The sequence below is a fragment of the Pteronotus mesoamericanus genome, unplaced genomic scaffold (genome assembly GCF_021234165.1).
Source record: "Pteronotus mesoamericanus isolate MK-2021 breed Mesoamerican mustached bat unplaced genomic scaffold, CSHL_Meso_final contig_20, whole genome shotgun sequence".
NCBI classification, from domain to species: Eukaryota; Metazoa; Chordata; class Mammalia; order Chiroptera; family Mormoopidae; genus Pteronotus; species Pteronotus mesoamericanus.
Genome location: NW_026555085.1, coordinates 4,520,910 through 4,537,866, shown reverse-complemented (window position 1 = coordinate 4,537,866; position 16,957 = coordinate 4,520,910). Strand labels below are relative to the sequence as shown.

General features: G+C 38.1%; 1 protein-coding gene across 1 annotated transcript in view; it reads left to right on the top strand.

Annotated features, from left to right (window-relative positions):
• Positions 1 to 16,957, top strand: part of NUDT3 (nudix hydrolase 3) — a 133,039-nt gene that overhangs the window by 65,952 nt on the left and 50,130 nt on the right. The window contains exon 2 of the mRNA XM_054569235.1: positions 8,678 to 8,788. Within this exon, the coding sequence (XP_054425210.1) occupies positions 8,678 to 8,788 (111 nt within the window). The remainder of the gene's footprint in view (positions 1 to 8,677; positions 8,789 to 16,957) is intronic.

Below are 16,957 nucleotides of genomic sequence, written 5' to 3'. Positions count from 1 at the left end.
TTGTCCATGTCCATGAGTCCTTTTATGCTCAATCTCTCCACCCCCTCACCTCACCCACCCCAACTAGCTGTCATCTGTTCTCCATCAATGAGTCTGTTTCTGTTTTGCTTGTTTGTTCAGTTTGTTCATTAGATTCCACATATGAGTGAACTCATGCGGTATTTGTCTTTCTCTGATTAGCTTATTTCACTTAGCATAATGTTCTCCAGGTCCATCCATACTGTTTCAGAGGGTAACATTTTCTTCTTTTTTACTGCTGAGTAGAATTCCGTTGTGTAAATGTCCCATGGTTATTTTATCCACTCTTCTGTTGATGAACACTTGGGCTGCTTCCATACATATCTTGGTGATTGTAAATAATGCTGCAATGAACATAGAGGTGCCTATGTTCTTTACAGTTAGTGTTTTGGGTTCCTTCAGATATGTTCCCAGACGTGGATTGCTGGGTCAAAAGGTAGATCCATTTTTAATTTTTTGAGGCATCTCCACACTGCTTTCCACAGTGGCCACACCGGTCTGCATTCCCACCAACAGTGCAAAAGTGTTCCCCTTTCTCCACATCCTCGCCAGCAAGTGTTGTTTTTTGATTTATTGATGATAGTCATCCCGACAGGTGTGAGATTGTATCCCATTGTGTTTTTATTTGCATTTCTCTGATGATAAGTGACGTTGAGCATCTTTTTATAAGTCTGTTTGCCATCTGTATATCCTCTCTGGAGAAGTGTCTCTTTAGATTCTTTGCCCATTTTTTAATTGGGCTGTTTGTTTTTTTTTTAATTGGACTTTTGTAAGTACTTTATAGATTTTGGATATTAATCCTTTACCAGATGTATCAATGAATATGTTCTCCTATTCTGTGGATTGTCTTTCTATTTTTGTTAATGATTTCCTTTGCTGTGCAAAAACTTTTTAGTTTAATGAAGTCCCATTTGTTTATTTTTTTCTTTTGTTTCCTTTGCCTGGCGACATACATATCTGATAAAAAGTTTCTTTGAGCACTGTCCGAGATCTTGCTGCCTCTGTTTTCTTCTAGGATTTTTATGGTTTCAGGTCTAACATTTAAGTCTTTAATCCATTTTGAATTTATTTTTGTGTGTGGTGTAAGAAGGTGGTCTAGTTTCATTTTTGTGCGTATATCTGTCCAGTTTTCCCAACACCATTTATTGAACAAACTGTCTTTAGCCCATTATATGTGCTTGCTTCCTCTGTCAAATATTAATTGACTATAAAGGTGTGAGTTTATTTCTGGGCTCTCTATTCTGTTCCTCTGATCTGTGTGTCTGGTTTTTGGTTGTTTCTGTTTTTGTTTTTGTTTTGCCAGTTCTAGGCTGTTTTAACTACTATGGCCTTGTAGCATAGTTTGATACTAGGTAGCATGATTCCTAAAACTTCATTCTTTTTTCTCAGGATCACTGTTGCTATGCAGGGCCTTTTAGGGTTCCATATGAATTTTTGAAATATTTGTTCTAATTCTGTGAAAAATGGCATTGGAATCTTGATAGCAATTGCATTGAATCTATATATTGCTTTGGGTAGTATGGACATTTTAATGATGTTACTTTGTCCTATCCATGAACATGATGTGTGCTTCCACTTAGTTGTATCTTTTTCAGTTTCTTTCTTCAATGTCTTATAAATTTTCAAGTACAGGTCTCTTACATCCTTGATTAGGTTTATTCCTAGGTATTTTATTCTTTTTGAAGCAGTTGTGAATGGGATTGTTTTCTTAATTTCCCTTTCTGTTAGTTCGTTATTGGCATATAAAAATGCAACTGATTTCTGAATATTAATTTTGTATACTACTTTTTTTTAATTCATTTATCAGTTCTAGTAGTTTCTTGGTGGAATCTTTGGGGTTCTTTATTACAGTATCATGTCATTTGCAAATAAAGACAGTTTCACTTTTTCTTTTCCAATTTGGATGCCTTTTCTTTCTTTTTCTTGTCTGATTGTGTGGCTAGGACTTCCAGTACTATGTTAAATAAGAGGTGAAAACAGACACCCCCTGTCTTCCTGATCTTAAGGGGAATGCTTGTAGTTTTTGCCCATTGAGTAAGATGCTGCCTTGGGTTTGTTGTATATGGCCTTTATTATGTTTAGGTATGTTCCCTCTATTCCTACTTTGCTGAGAATTTTTATCATAAATGAGTGCTGGATTTTATCAAATGCTTTTTCTGCAGCAACTGATGTGATCATGTGGTTTTTATCCTTTTGTTTATGTGGTGAATCACATTGATTGATTTGCAAATGTTGTAGAATCCTTCCATCCCCTGAATAAATCCCACTTGATGCATTGTTGTATTCAGCTTACTAATACTTTGTTGAGGATTTTAGCATCTATGTTCATTTGTGATACTGGCCTATGATTTCCTTTCTTTGTAGTGTCTTTATATGTTTGTAGAATTAGGGCAATACTGGCCTTGTTAAATGAGTTTGGGAGCCTTCCCTCTTGAATTTTATGAAATAGTTTGAGAAGGAGAGGTGTTAGTTCTTCTCAGAATGTTTGCTGAAGTTCACCTGTGAAGCCATCTGATCCAGGGCTTTTTTTTGTTGGGAGTTCTTTGATTATTCTTTCATTCCATTAGGTATAATGTGTCTTATTCGGATTCTCTGATTATTCCTGATTTATTTTTTGAAGATTGTATGTTTCTAGGAATGTATCCATTTTATCCTGGTTGTCTAGTTTGTTGGCATATAATTGTTCATAATATTTTTTTTATACTCCTTTGTATATCTTTTCTTTTTAATTTATTTTATTGTTCAAATACTTTTGTCTCCATCTTCCTGCCACTTTTTCCTTTGTATTTCTTTGGTGTCAGTTGATATTTCTCCTTTCATTTCTGATTTTATTTATTGGGGTCCTTTCTCATTTTTTTTTATTGATTAGTCTGGTGAAAGGTTTGTCAATCTTGTTCATCTTTTCATAGAATCAGCTCTTGGATTCATTGATCTTTGGTATCATTTTTTTTAGACTCTTATTTCAATTTATTTCTGCTCTGATCGTAATTATTTCCTTCCTTCTGCTCACACTGGGCTTTGTTTGTTATTCCTTTGCAAGTTCCTTTAAGTGTGAAGTTAGATTGCTTATATGAGATAGGCGTGTAATGCTGTGAATTTCCCTCTTACGATTGTTTTCCAGTGTCCCACCTATTTTGGATTTTTGTGTCCTCATTTTTACTTGTTTCAAGATATCTTTTAATTTCTTCCTTGATCTCATTGTTTACCCATTCATTGTTGAATAACATGTTATTTAGCTTGTCTTAACATGTCTTTGCTTGCTTTTCAATGTTCTTGTGGTCAATTTCTAGTTTCATAGCTTTGTGGTCAGAGATATGATTTCAGTCTTCTAAATTCATTGAGATTTGTTTTTGTGTCCTAGCATGTAGCCTATCCAAGAAAACGTTCCATGTGCACTTGAAAAGTATGTCTATTCTGCTGTTTTGGGGTAAAATGCTCTGATATCAATTAGCTCCATTTGATTGAGTGTGTTGTTTAGGCCCCTGATTCCTTATCTGCCTGGAAGATTTAGGTGTCTTTGGGTCCAACTTGTTTGGGACTCTCTGAGCTTCCAAGACTTGTGTGACTTTTTCTTTTGCCACATTAGGGAAGGTTTTGGTTATTTCTTCATGTAAGTTCTCAATCCTTTGCTCACTCTCTTCTCCTGGTATTCCCATGATGCTGTTGTTATCCTTCGTGTTGTCCAAGATGTTTCTTAAGCTCTCCTCATTTTTTTAAATTCTTTTTTCTTTTTGCTGCTCTACCTGTTTGTTTTTCTCTATTTTGTCTTCCAAAATACTGATTCAGTCCTCTATTTCATCTAACCTATTGTTTATTCCTTCCAGTATATTATTTATCTCAGATATGGCATTCTTTATTTCTGACTGATCCTTTTTTATGGTTTCTGTGTCTTTTTTCATCCTGTTGAGTGTCCTTATAACCATTACTCTAAACTCTCTATTTCATAAATTACTTCCATTTCATCTAGTTCTTCTGGAAAGTTCTCTTGTTCTTGTCATTTGGGGTCTATTTCTTTGCCTCCCCATTTTGGCTTCTTCTTTGCATGTTCTGCCTTAGATGTTAAACTAATCAGCCATTAAAGCAATCCATTTGTTAATCTAATCAGCCTGTGATCAGCAGTCAGGCTTAAGCACCGCAGGGTAGGGCAGAGTAATTCCTGTGGGCAGGGCTATTGTTACCCCACAAGCTGATGCCATTTATAGAGGAGTGTTGTCCCTGATATAGCTCCTGCATTATGAGCATGACTCAGCACATGGACCCTGGTGGCTGTTCCCTCAGTTCTCTCATCAGAGCCACCAACCCCAGGCTGTCCTTAAGTGTCTTTAGTCAACTCTGCCCTCCCCTTGCTGGCACCCAGGGTAAGTGGCTGCAAATGAAATTTTGTGCTTTGGCCCTTTCAAAGGTTTTCTGCATCTCCAGCTCTCTCTCCCTGGCTGACAGAACCCCTGCTGCTTTTCACAGCTGAATATTATCTGGGTTCATTTCTGGCTCTGGTGCTGTAGGTTGGGGAGCCCAGCTTGGAGTTTAGACCCCACACTTCTCAGGGGGAACCCTCTGGCCACTGAAATATCCCTCTGGCACTTCAGCTGCCGCCCGTGGGAGCCCAGACAGCCCTCTTATGTCTCCTCCGCACTCCCTACCAGTCACGTTGTGCTGAAGTGTTTTCTTGTGTCAGCCTATGGCTGTAAGGCCTTTCTCTAGCTAGTGTTCAGTTGGTTATTCAAGATGATTTCTCTACAATTTAGTTGCAATTTCAGGTTGGTCCTGAGAAGAGGTTAATGTAGCCTTCACTTACTCCTCTGCCATCTTGGATCTCTCCTTGTTGTATTTTTACTATCCATTGGTTAAATAAATATGTATATATGGTCCAGCAGAAGTAATGCCTGCTTGAGTGTGGTTAGTAGGGTAATCATATGGTGTAATAATTTATAGTTTTAATTTGAACATTTCACTTGAAAGGCATATGGTGTGCTTGAGTGTGATATTGTTGTAATAAAATCACATGCTTATGATTTTGTAATAAAAGATTTTGTAATAAAGAGGGGCATTATTTGTGCCAGCCCCTGTATATACCAACCAAAAACTACTGTAAATTTTATATTACTTTAAATTATTTTGCATTGTATTAAAGCAGAACTTACGTACATTTAAAAAATAGTATTTGTAACTATAACACATTTCCTCAGTCCATGGGCTATATATTTTTAGGTATATTTTATTGTTATTACAATTATCCCATTTTGTTTTCTCCCCTTTGTCCCCCTCTGCCCAGTACCCTCAATCTCTCCAGCATCCCACCCCTTAGTTCATGTCCATGGGTCGTACATATAAGTTCTTTGACTTCTCCATTTCCTATACTATTCTTAACTTGCCCCATCTGTTTTTTACCTACCAATTATGCTTCTTATTCCCTGTACCTTTCCCCCCGTTCTCACCCTTCCCCCACCCCGCTGATAACCCTCCATGTGATCTCCATTTCTCTGACTCTGTCCCTGCTTTAGTTGTTTGCTTAGTTTGTTTTTGTTTTTTGGGTTTGTTTTTTTTAAGTTCAGTTGTCGATAGTTGTAAGTTTGTTGTCATTTTACTGTTCATAGTTTTGATCTTTTTTTCCTTAGATAACTCTCTTTAACATTTCATATAATAAGACTTGGTGATGATGAACTCCTTTAACTTTATGTTGTCTGGGAAGCACTTTATCTGCCCTTTCATTCTACATGATAACTTTGCTGGATAGAGTAATCTTGGATGTAGGTTGTTGCTTTTCATGACCTTGATATTTCCTGCCAGCCCCTTCTTGCCTGCAAGATTTCTTTGAAGAAATCAGCGGATAGTTTTATGGGAACGCTTTTGTAGGTAACTCTCTTCTGTTTTCTTGCTGCTTTTAAGATTCTCTCTTTATCTTTAATTTTTGGCATTTTAGTTATGATGTGTCTTGGTGTGTTTCTTCTTGATCCAAATTGTTTGGGACTCTCTGAGCTTCCTCGACTTGTATGTCTTATTTCCTTCACCACATCGGGAAATTCTCCTTCACTATTTTTTCAAATAAATTTTCAATTTTTTGCTCTTCCTCTTCTCCTTCTGGCACCCCTATGATTTGGGCGTTGGAACATTTAAAGTTGTCCCAGAGGTTCCTAAGCCTCTCCTCATTTTTTTTAAATTCTTGTTTCTTCATTCTGTTCTGGTTGAATATTTGTCTCTTCCTTTTGTTCCAAACCATTGATTTGAGTCCCGGTATCCTTCCCTTCACTGGTGGTTCACTGTATATTTTTCTTTATTTCACTTTGTTCAGCCTTCACTTCTGCCTTTATTTTGTGTCTATACTCAGTCATTTCTCTGAGCATCATGATTACCAGTATTTTGAACTGTGCATCTGTTAGGTTGGCTGTCTCCTCGTCACTTAAATCTGTTTTTGAAGTTTTGATCTGTTCTTTCATTTGGACCATATTTCTTTTTCTCAGTGCACCTGTTAGGTTGTATGTGGCGGAGCCTTAGGTGTTTGTCAGCATGGGGCAACCTGCTTTGTTGCATTGTGGTGCTATATATTGGGAAGAGGTCAGAGAGGGAAAAATGCTACTTGCTTGGCTCTCACCCTGCTTGCAGTCACTTCTCTCTCTTCCCCCAAGTGACAGGCACCCTTCCAGTTGCTGCCCTGGTGCTGATTCCCAGGTGGGTGGGCAAGGTACATTCCAGGACCCCGTGGGCTACTCAAACGGACTCTCCTGAGAGACTTACTGTTTCTTCTGCCTCTGCAACCCCGAAAGGGTTTTACAGCCAGAAGTTATGAGGCTTTAATTCCCAAGAGATTTTTACAGCCAGAGATTATGAGGCTGGAACCCTGGGTTGCACGGTCTGTACTGCTCACTCCCCAGCTGTTCCTACCAGTTCTTATCTCCACATGAATGTAGGACCACCAGGTCTGCCAGCCACTGCCTTGCCCACCCAGTCTACCAGCCACTCCTTGCTGCACTTCCTTTCTACCCCAGCTGCCTGTCTCCACCCCTCTTACTAATCTGAATGAATGTTTCTTCTATAGCTCCATGGTTGTCAGACTTCTGTGCAGTTCGATTTTCTGATAGTTCTGGTTGTTTTCTGTTTTTAAATTGGTTGTTGTCTGTTTTTAAATTGATTGTTGTCCTTCTTTTGGTTGTGCAAGGAGTCGAAGTATATCTACCTTCGCCTCCATCTTGGCTGCTTCCCGTGGACTATATATTGATGACTATGTGTGGATTAATGGGTTTCCTTCTTGTAAATCTTTGGTCCCTTCTGGTCCTGCTGATCACAGATTCTGTAGAGGACCATGGGGAACAATGATGATGACAGGAAGTAAAGGGATTAAGGCTGAAGGAAAAGGTAGAATTTCCAAGGGCTCATAGTTGCAGAGACGTCAAGGGAGAGGGAGGAGATGACTGGAAGTTAAGTAACCAGAAGTCACGGGTGGAATCTCTAAGGGCTAGAAAGGAAGTTTTTTTCATTTACATATATATTTATATACTTTTATGTATTTATTTTATATTTATATATTTTAGAAAGGGAGAGAAACATCAGTTGGTTGCCTTTTGTAAGTGCCCCAACCAAGGACTGCACCTGAAACCCAGGCATGTACCGTGACTGGGAATCCAACTGGCGACCTTTCCACATGCGAGACTTCTCCTAACGCACAGAGATCCACCAGTCAGGGCAGGAAATAATATTTTCTTTCAGGCAACAAGGATGACTGCAGAATAGAAATTAAGTGGTGGAGTGGACTAGAGGTAAAGGGATAGGGGACGGGATATGGTTTGTGATAAAGATGAAGGCTCAAAAGACATCACCAGAAAGTGGTGGTTTACGGAGCAGCTGAGGATTCCTTTAGTTTTGGAAATAATGCTAGTCCAACTTTATTCCCAAATCAATGCAGCTGTGTTTAGCATCTGTCCTAGAGAGGGGTAAGGAAGGAGGGACCAAGAAAATTTCAGATTTTATTTCAGCCATGACTAAAAGGCTGGTTAAATTTGAATTAGTAAACTGTCTTCTATATCAATATTTTTTTGTTTGCTTTTATTTTTATTTATTAATAAAATTTCTTAGTAAAAAATCATTTTATCTCAGCTGAAGGCATGATGAAAAGAAATTTTTCTGCTTCTCATGTAGATAAGAGAATTAGGTTCTCAGTGCACACTTAGAACCTAGGAAGGCATGTTGTATTGACCTTTGGCCATCTGATGGAGCAGGAGCTTAGGCCACACAGGAGTGAAAACCTTGGAGGGAAAGTGTTGGGACTGTGGCACCAACCATGGCTAAAGGCTTCTTTCCTTCTGGCCAGCCCTTCACAACACTCACAAGCTCATAACAGATAATCTTTAAAAAAAATTTTTTTGTCAGCTCTGCATTCACATGGCTTTAGAGAAAGGAATGGAGGAGGGGATAGATAGGACAAGTGTCAGAATCTGAGAGGAAGGCAGAGGTAGTGGCCACTGATTTAGATGCCCTTCTGCTTTTACTAGGCAGATGGTCTACTTTTTCAAACAGAAATGAAAGCTGCCTTAGAAGAAGTGATTTGGAGAGGTATAAATAGAGGGGTCTTAGGTACTTTCACTTTTTTTGTGTTTAAACTCTCAGTTTGTATGAATGTATTTTTTGAGGTTTTTAATCACCTCTGTGTGACCTGTGTGACTTTCAGGTGCTACTCGTGAGCAGTAGTCGCCATCCAGACCGATGGATTGTCCCTGGAGGAGGCATGGAGCCTGAGGAGGAGCCAAGTGTGGCAGCAGTTCGTGAAGTCTGTGAGGAGGTATGCGCTGAGAAAAAAAAGAGGATGGTGTACCCTATAATCATGAACCTTTTGTGTGTGTGTAGTTTTTCATTTATTACCACTCACTGATAAACATACTCATGATCATAGAAGGCATCTAACAGCTACCATGTGCCTCCTCCGATCAGATTCTGTCATGGTAATGTTTATCAAACACTGCTCTATGCAGGGAGAGGGCTCTGTGATTTCCCTTGGATCTCTTCCAACATTGCATCTCTTATCTGTGGCAGATCAAGAATCAAATAGTTCATCAGCCCTAAGAAATAAGAAGAGCAGGCTGTTTTGGTAGAAATGGCTCATTCTCATTTATCTTTGGATGAGGAGGAAGCAACCCTTGTTGTCCTATTTTTCCTCAGTCCTGGCCTTAAATCAGTGGCTAAAGCAACAATTCTGTTAGCCAGAAGCTGTTAATGGTGCAGCTTGAGAGATAATAGTATCTTTTTTAAAAAGTTTAATCATATGGTATTCAACATAACATGTATTGAGTTTCTGGGCCATGCTCAGTATATCCAACTAAATATTCTATGATAAACAGTTAGAAGAAGTAAAGTTTTAGGCCCTTCTTCCCCTACTTCAAGAGTTACAAGTTAGGTTGGGGAAACTAAGAGAGAGAATGCACTCAAAACCAGGAGGAAGGAACTAATGTTTCCCCATAGCCTCTTGTGGCGACACCATGTTCTGCTCTGTTATCTCATTTAGGAACTCCTGATTGGTAGTGTAAGTTTCAATACTCCCATTTACTTCCCCCCATCACTTCAGTAGTATTTTTAGATCCATTTCCTTGTTTCAGAGGGGATGTAAGACTGATTCTAAGGACACACAAAATGACACTTAGAACAAGTCTAAATTCTCCATTTCTTTTGGATCCAGCACTTGATGAAGTCCATTTAGGCTAATCTTAACCTTGGAATACTCAAGGAATTCTTGTGTCACTCTCATTATATATTTGGTATCTATAACTAGATTGTAATCTCTGAGGACAGAGATTATGTTTCCTACTTTAAATCCTCCCTTTCTGTGCCTAGTACACAGCTAGGTGAACAGAAAGTAATTATTGTGTGCCTCTGTGACAGATGAAATAATAAAAACCCTGAAGAAATACCCCAAATGAAAATTATTAGCATTCTTTTTGGAGGATCCTAAGGATTTGACCCTTCAAATAAGTGCAGTCGGGTAGTTGGTGGACCTCAACCGCATCCTTTTGATTTAAATCTGTTTGGCTCCTGTAGGTAGGTTCTAAGACACTTAAGGCAAAAGTGGTGTTCAACAGAGTATTGTGGCAGTTGTGGATTCAGACATGTTGGAAGACCTAAAATAGAGTGATGGTTCTAGAACTGAAAGATAGGAAAAAGTTCAGAGACCTTGTGCCAAACTTGCTACTTGGTCTTAGGAGTTGTGGGGGGAACTCTTGACAGCTCTACCTTTGTAGAGGATATTTGGATTTGGCCATGCCTCAGTAAAGTTTGTATTAGTTGTTGTTACTATTTTTGTTTGGAGTGTTATGGCTGAACTGTCCCTACCTTATGTGAGTGCAGCTAAGATGTAGAAAACTAGATGATTGCCATAAGAAATACAGTGAGGGAGTAGGACAGCATATAGGGCTGGAAAGTATGCACCACCCTTCAGTAGGTAGAAGGGAGAATAGAATGAAGTAGGAAAAGAGTGCTTAGTACATGAGAAAGTGAATGATCCAACAGATAATTAAACGAAATTTCTCATATGTCCAGTATCTGATATACCTCCTATCTTGAACGGAATCCCGAGTTTAAAATTAAACTCAGCTTGCCATTCTCAATCCTGAAGAGTCCTGTCTGACTGAGTAAAATTTTCTCCTCCAGTCCAAGGAGAGTCATATCATACTTTGCACTTTATTCCATTATATTTAGAGGATAAAAAAATGTCTATGTTTGGATTTTAGAATAATTTATCAAATACAAATGTTTGTACAAACAATTAAAATTAAAGAAATGTGTCATTACAAAACCAAACATTTCAGTGGCTTCCTTCAAAATAAAATGGAGTGGTTGGTTTTTCCAATTCCATGTCTATAAACAGAGAATAAGACTTGGAATTGAAGAGGATATAGGTTGATGTTTTCTATTGCCCTTAAAGGGTAGCTTTATTAAACAGAAGTCACTATTCAGGGATTTATTTAGTTTTCAAAATGTTACTACCTTTTTTTATTGTTCACATTCAGAAAGTTAGTACTTCCGTAATGCGGATAGATCAGATTGCTCTGTAAGCAGAGGAGATTTTACAAGTCACTTTCTTTTTAAAGGTTTTATTTATTTATTTTTACAGAAATGAGAAGGGAGGGAGAAAGAGGGGGAGGGAAACAACAATGTGTGAGAGATACATGTACTGGTTGTCTTTCTCACGCCCGTAACCAAGGTTCTGGCCCACAACCCAGGCACATGCCCTGACTAGGAATCGAACCAACCTTTGGTTCACAGGCTGGCGCTTAATCCACTGAGCCACACCAGGCAGGGCTACTAGTCACTTGTAAGAGGCTTTTGGATAATATTTAGACCAGTTAATTGAAGACTTTCAGATGTTTCAAGTTGCATTTACAGATTTTATATGTTTGACTGCTTTTTAAAGAATTTCAGTTATCTGACTTAAAAAATAAAGGCCTTACAAAACTATTCAACAGAAACATCCTGTGAATCTCAAATAGTAAACTTACAAATAAGGTGAATCTTAGATTCTTTAAATATGAGGGGGATCCAAAAAAACTGGAATTTATAAAAAAAATTGTGCATTTTGTTTTACATGTTTAAACTTCAGTCACCTTAAAAGTACTCTCCATTTGATGCAGTATGCCTGTCAAGACTTTTTCCCACTGCTCAAAACAGTTTTTGAGCGTGTCTATTTTGATGCCTTTTAGTACTTCTGCCATTTTTTTTGTTTCACCTCTTCCACATCAGCAAACAGTTTCCCTTTGAGAAATTTTTTCATTCAGGGAAACAAACAAAACAAAAATCTCTCAGGACCAGATCAGATGAATAGGGGGGGTGGAGCATGGGGATCATGCCAGTTTTGGTCAAAAACTACTGAGCATGCAGTGCGGTGTAGGCAGATGCACTCGTAAATCTCCCATCGTGAAATGGACAAATGCATTGAAAGAATCTTCAAAAAAATTCACTGAAGCTGAATGCAGCCTCTTACAATGTCAACTGTTACAGATGGATTCCTAGAATACTCACCTAGTGGGGGAAGCCTGTCCTACAGGGGCATTGTCCTCTAAAAGATAATTCAGGATTTTGGGAGGTCCCCCCTCATATTCCCATGGTGTATGTAAACTTAAGATTTCCAACTTAAAATCTTAAGTCAGGAAGTATAATAAATTAATATACACTTTCAAAATTGAGGTTACAATCTAATAAGCCAAATTTTTTTTTTTTAAGATTTTATTTGCTCACTTTTTTAGAGAGAGGGGAAGGGAGGGAGAGAAGCATCAATGTGTGGTTGCCTCTCCCGTGCCCCATACTGGGGACCTGGCCCACAACCCAGGCCTGTGCACTGACTGGGAATCCAACCGGCAACTCTTTGGGTTCACAGGCCGGCACTCAATCCACTGAGCCACACCAACCAGAGCTAATAGGCCAAATTCTTTTAAACATTATAAAATATGTCTGGTCTTCTTAATATAGAATTTACTATGATTTTGATTTCTATATTTCATGGTAAATATTTCCAGTGTTGAAAGATGCTTACCTACCAAAGAAACTGGCCCTCCCTGTTAAATGAGGTCAGGACTCTTGAGTGGCCTGATGGGAAACATAGACCCAGTTCACTGTTGGTCTCTCAGGAATCTCTTACTTCACAAGACGGGTGGTCATGGAGTCCACGTGGGTAGAAATGGGCATTGAATGAGTAGTCTGCACCGTCTGGCTAACTTTGTGCCTTAATCTAAGAGTTAACTTCTCTCATGAAGTCTTTCTGATTCCACCCTGAAAACTTGTTCTTTCTGTGTGTCCAGTGCAGTCTGTACTTCTAGCATCATGGAGTTTATCATCCTTTATTGGTACTGTTTGGCTTGTCTTCTGGGCTAGACTCTACACTCTGTAATCGGGTGCCATTCTTTCTTGCTCACTATTGGAATCCCTAGTGCTTAACACATAGCAAGAGCTTAAGAAAACACAATTTTTGTATTTTACAATTATTACTATTATTAATGTGACTTCTAGAGCAGCCACGTAAATGCATTTGAGTTGGCACTTTCAGGTTGTTAGGAGTGAACGTGCCTACACGTCGTTCAGTTAAATAAGAAAGAATATGATAGTATTGCAGCAGCTGCCCAGCCAGCTGTGCAGAAATGAAAACTTGGGTCACAGTGCACAGGCAGGTCTTGCTCATGGTAAGTGGACATTGGGAATGCCATGTAGCACAAGCAGCCTGATCACTGCACTGGTGACCCTGTCCCTCCCTTCCAATGTGGAGGTGCTGCCTTTCTAACCTCAGCCTCCTGGCTTCTGCTTACCACTTTTTGTTTTGTTTTTCCTCCCTGGGCACCATTAACCTGTCAGTTGACTCTATGTATCTTACTTTCAGTCTTCCTAAGAGAGGCTCTGATTGGTTTTGCCTAGTTATGACCTTTGGGCAGAGCTGCCAGGCCCCATCATCAGCTTCTGGACATTTTTAAGATGCCTGCTGTGCCTTTGCCCCAGCTGCTGATTCTTATTCCTCTAGCTGTGCTGAGAGTGGCAGGTTCGGGTGCTATAAAAGCATAGCAACCTGTGCTGAGGTACTATCTGCAGCAGCACACCTGAGGGTTCTCTGTATAGTGAAAAGATATTTATGAATACAGGAATATGTTTGCAGCCCATTCCTAAGTGATCAAAGCAGGCTACAAAACAGCATTTATAATATGAAATCATTTAATGGAAAAGAAAGGTGTATATAACTATATGTGTAGAAAGAATAGATAGCAGTGCGTGTACACTATGTGCTCAGCTCTGTTCTCGGCATTTTGCATATATTGCCTCATTTAATTCTCACCATACCCTATGAGATAGGAACTATTTTTATCTACATTTTACAGATGAGAAAAAAACTGAGGTTCAGTGAGATTAAATAGTTTGTCCACACAAATTGTGCCCAGTTAAACATGCTGAAGTGCTTAGTAAGATTTGCATCTAGAACATCTAGTCAAAGCACCCACATTCCTAATGCTGTGCTCCTTGAAAGAATGTTAACCACATGTTCACAGTGGTTATCTTTGGGTTAGTTCATAGATTACCAACTTTTTGGTAATCTATGAAGCTAGGTCTTCATTAAACATATATTTATTTTGTTACTAAAAGAATGTTCTATATAAACATGAATGGGTTAAGATTAATAAGTAGTTTATCATGGCAGGGCTAGGGACCATCAAATTCAACCTGTTCTGAAACTTTGTTCAGCCAACTTAAAAGTTTCAACATGGTGGCTAAACTTCAGAAACAGGTAAATCTGTAAAACTTGAAACATTAGCAGTTACATTTAAAGGACTAAACTGTTCCCTTCTGTGAACTGTCCTCCATTTTTTTAGTTGCTTAAAGTTAAAATCCTATTATAGTGACTCAAAGGGTTAGAGGGAGAGGCTTTCTCCCACTGTCAGGAGGGGCCGTGGTGAGGGGCTACAGTGCATCTGTAGCCCAGAGCAGCAAAGGCTTGTTGGAGCAGCTATGTGATACTCTCTCTGTAATAAATAAAGAAAAGTACCTCTTTGTGTGGTTTTCAGAGCTGTTCTTTCTTGCTGATTCAATGGAAAAGGTAAAACTGTCAGCTGACAGGAAAAAAAAGAGAGAAGCTGGGTCTGAAGCTATTCTGTCTTCTGTTCATCTGTTACATTTTCATTTCTTCTACTCACTCTCACCTCAATCAAATCAAGAGCATTATTACAAAGATACAGGACATCTGAAAACTGAAACAAAAAGGGAAAATTATGTGCATACCTTCAGCTTCATTCTCTTCAAGGGTGACAAGGTTGTCGGTTATCTTCTCCCTTTAGAGAAATGCAGTCAGTGGTGATAACTGAGAATGTATAGCCAAATGCCCATTCTTTTCATCTGCCGCTACATGCCCATGTCCATGGGACCATTTCTAGCATATAAAGTATTTGTAGGTAGCCCAGCCCGATAATTAACCTGTGACATAGGCCTAGCTTTAAAAAAAAAAACAACGTAGCTTGTCCTCTGACTTTCTCACTTGTGTCCTAATGTCACATTTCTTTGCTACTGCTTTGGCTCTTAGCACTTGTTGCTTTGTCATATAAATGCACCATCTTAGACATTTCTTCAGTTTAGTGATATCTTCTTAGATTTCCTGGTCTCTTGATACCCTCCCTCAAGTTGTTCATGCACAGTGTCTTACATAAAGTAGTGATTTTACACTTTAATTTAAGAAAGTTTTTTGAATGTCTGGATGCCTTAATATAGTATAAGGATCATAATTGCCTCAAGAGTTCAGAGCTGTTTTGTAATCATCTATAGCCTTACTAATCTTATGTCAGCCTATCAAGGATTAACTGTAACCCTTCTTGATCTAATTTGTATTTTCATCTAAGAACATGGAAAATGCTATAATGAACTCTATTTTAAAAATCTGTCTTCTTATCCCAGTTCCAACACTGTGTGTTTCCTGTTCCTGCAAATAAGTGTCTATACTACTCTCTGATATGTATGATAGCAACCAGAAGTCTACAAAGGGTGTCTCAGCACTGTCTCTAATAGGGAAGCAGTTTTTCCTATCTCTTGTTATACACAAGTAGAATATTTTAAAAGTTTGTAACTACTTGGGGATAATTTATGATACAATTTTGTTAACCTTTATTCTTAGCTAATAAGTGTTTGACTCTATTTGAAATGGAGAAAAGAATGAAGGCCTTGTATGACTGTGTTGTATTTTTCATCTTTACAGTCTGAACAGTTGTGAATGGAAAGTGGGGATAAAGTATCACAGAATTAATTAGGGAATAACATGATTTTTTTTTAATCTAGAACTTTAATCACAAAGTATGTATCATAATATATTAACAGTATTTTCAATCATCTCAACATCCTAAAACAGGGCGAAGTAATGTTGTAGACCAGGGTCCTCCAGCTTCTAAGCTTGTAGCAAAGCGGGGCAGGCAATTAACAGTGGGTATAGCTCTGACAAAGGAGGGAGAGGCCACCCTAGTTGGAGGTGGTCCCTTCTTAGGCTCAGCCAGTAGTTGTCATGTGGCAATTAAGACCCAATGTGGCTCTGATGTTTTAAGAGAGACTTGAAGCTGGATTCTCGTGTAAGATCTCCTGATCTTTCAATGTAGGCAACTAATTTTTACAAAGTTTGTTAATCAACATAATATATGCATACCGATTAAAAGAAATGACAACAGTAGTACTAAAAGATGTGTAATGAAAAACATCCAAAAGATGTGTTCCTAATCAGGTAGATGAGCTGTGTTCTAGGTTTTTACTTTTTTTCTGACCCATAAACTAAGCTCCAACTTCTTGGAAGAACATAGTATTATTTTTTTTTTAGTCTCCTAAAAAGTGAAAGCAAATAAAGGTTTTTAATCTTGGGAATATTTCACTGTTTAGTGGAAATGTTAATATGAGAAAATATTCATATATCCAGGTGTAAATTACTATAAATCAAGAGATCACAAATCATTTCCATTCGTTTGTTGAAAAGCAGGCTTTATTTAGATAGCATTTTCTGAACTTCTGTTATTTAATTTGTAAGGAATTTTAAATCACACAAATATGAACTATTAGTAATAATGTATATGTATAACTATTCACACCTAAAGATTTATATTAAAAATAGGTACAAAAATAGAAAAATTTCTCTGGGTTTGAAATTGTTCAAAATAAAAAGTTGGGTAGAAAATAGCCACAAATATTTATTACATGCCAAATATATTCAAGATCTTGAGGAGGAAACTATGAAGTACAGTGATATCTTGAACACCATTCTTCCTAAGTTGTGTTTTTGTACATACTACTATGTCTTTATTTTTACTTGGTAAGGAGACCTATTTTTAGCTCCTTTAGTGACCACATTGTAGACTGTAACAATTATCATGTCTCTTAATATTATATGTAATGATCTTATTCTGATGATTTATTCTTTTAAAATAATAGGAGATGTGATTTAAAATTTTAGGAAAGCCTTTGT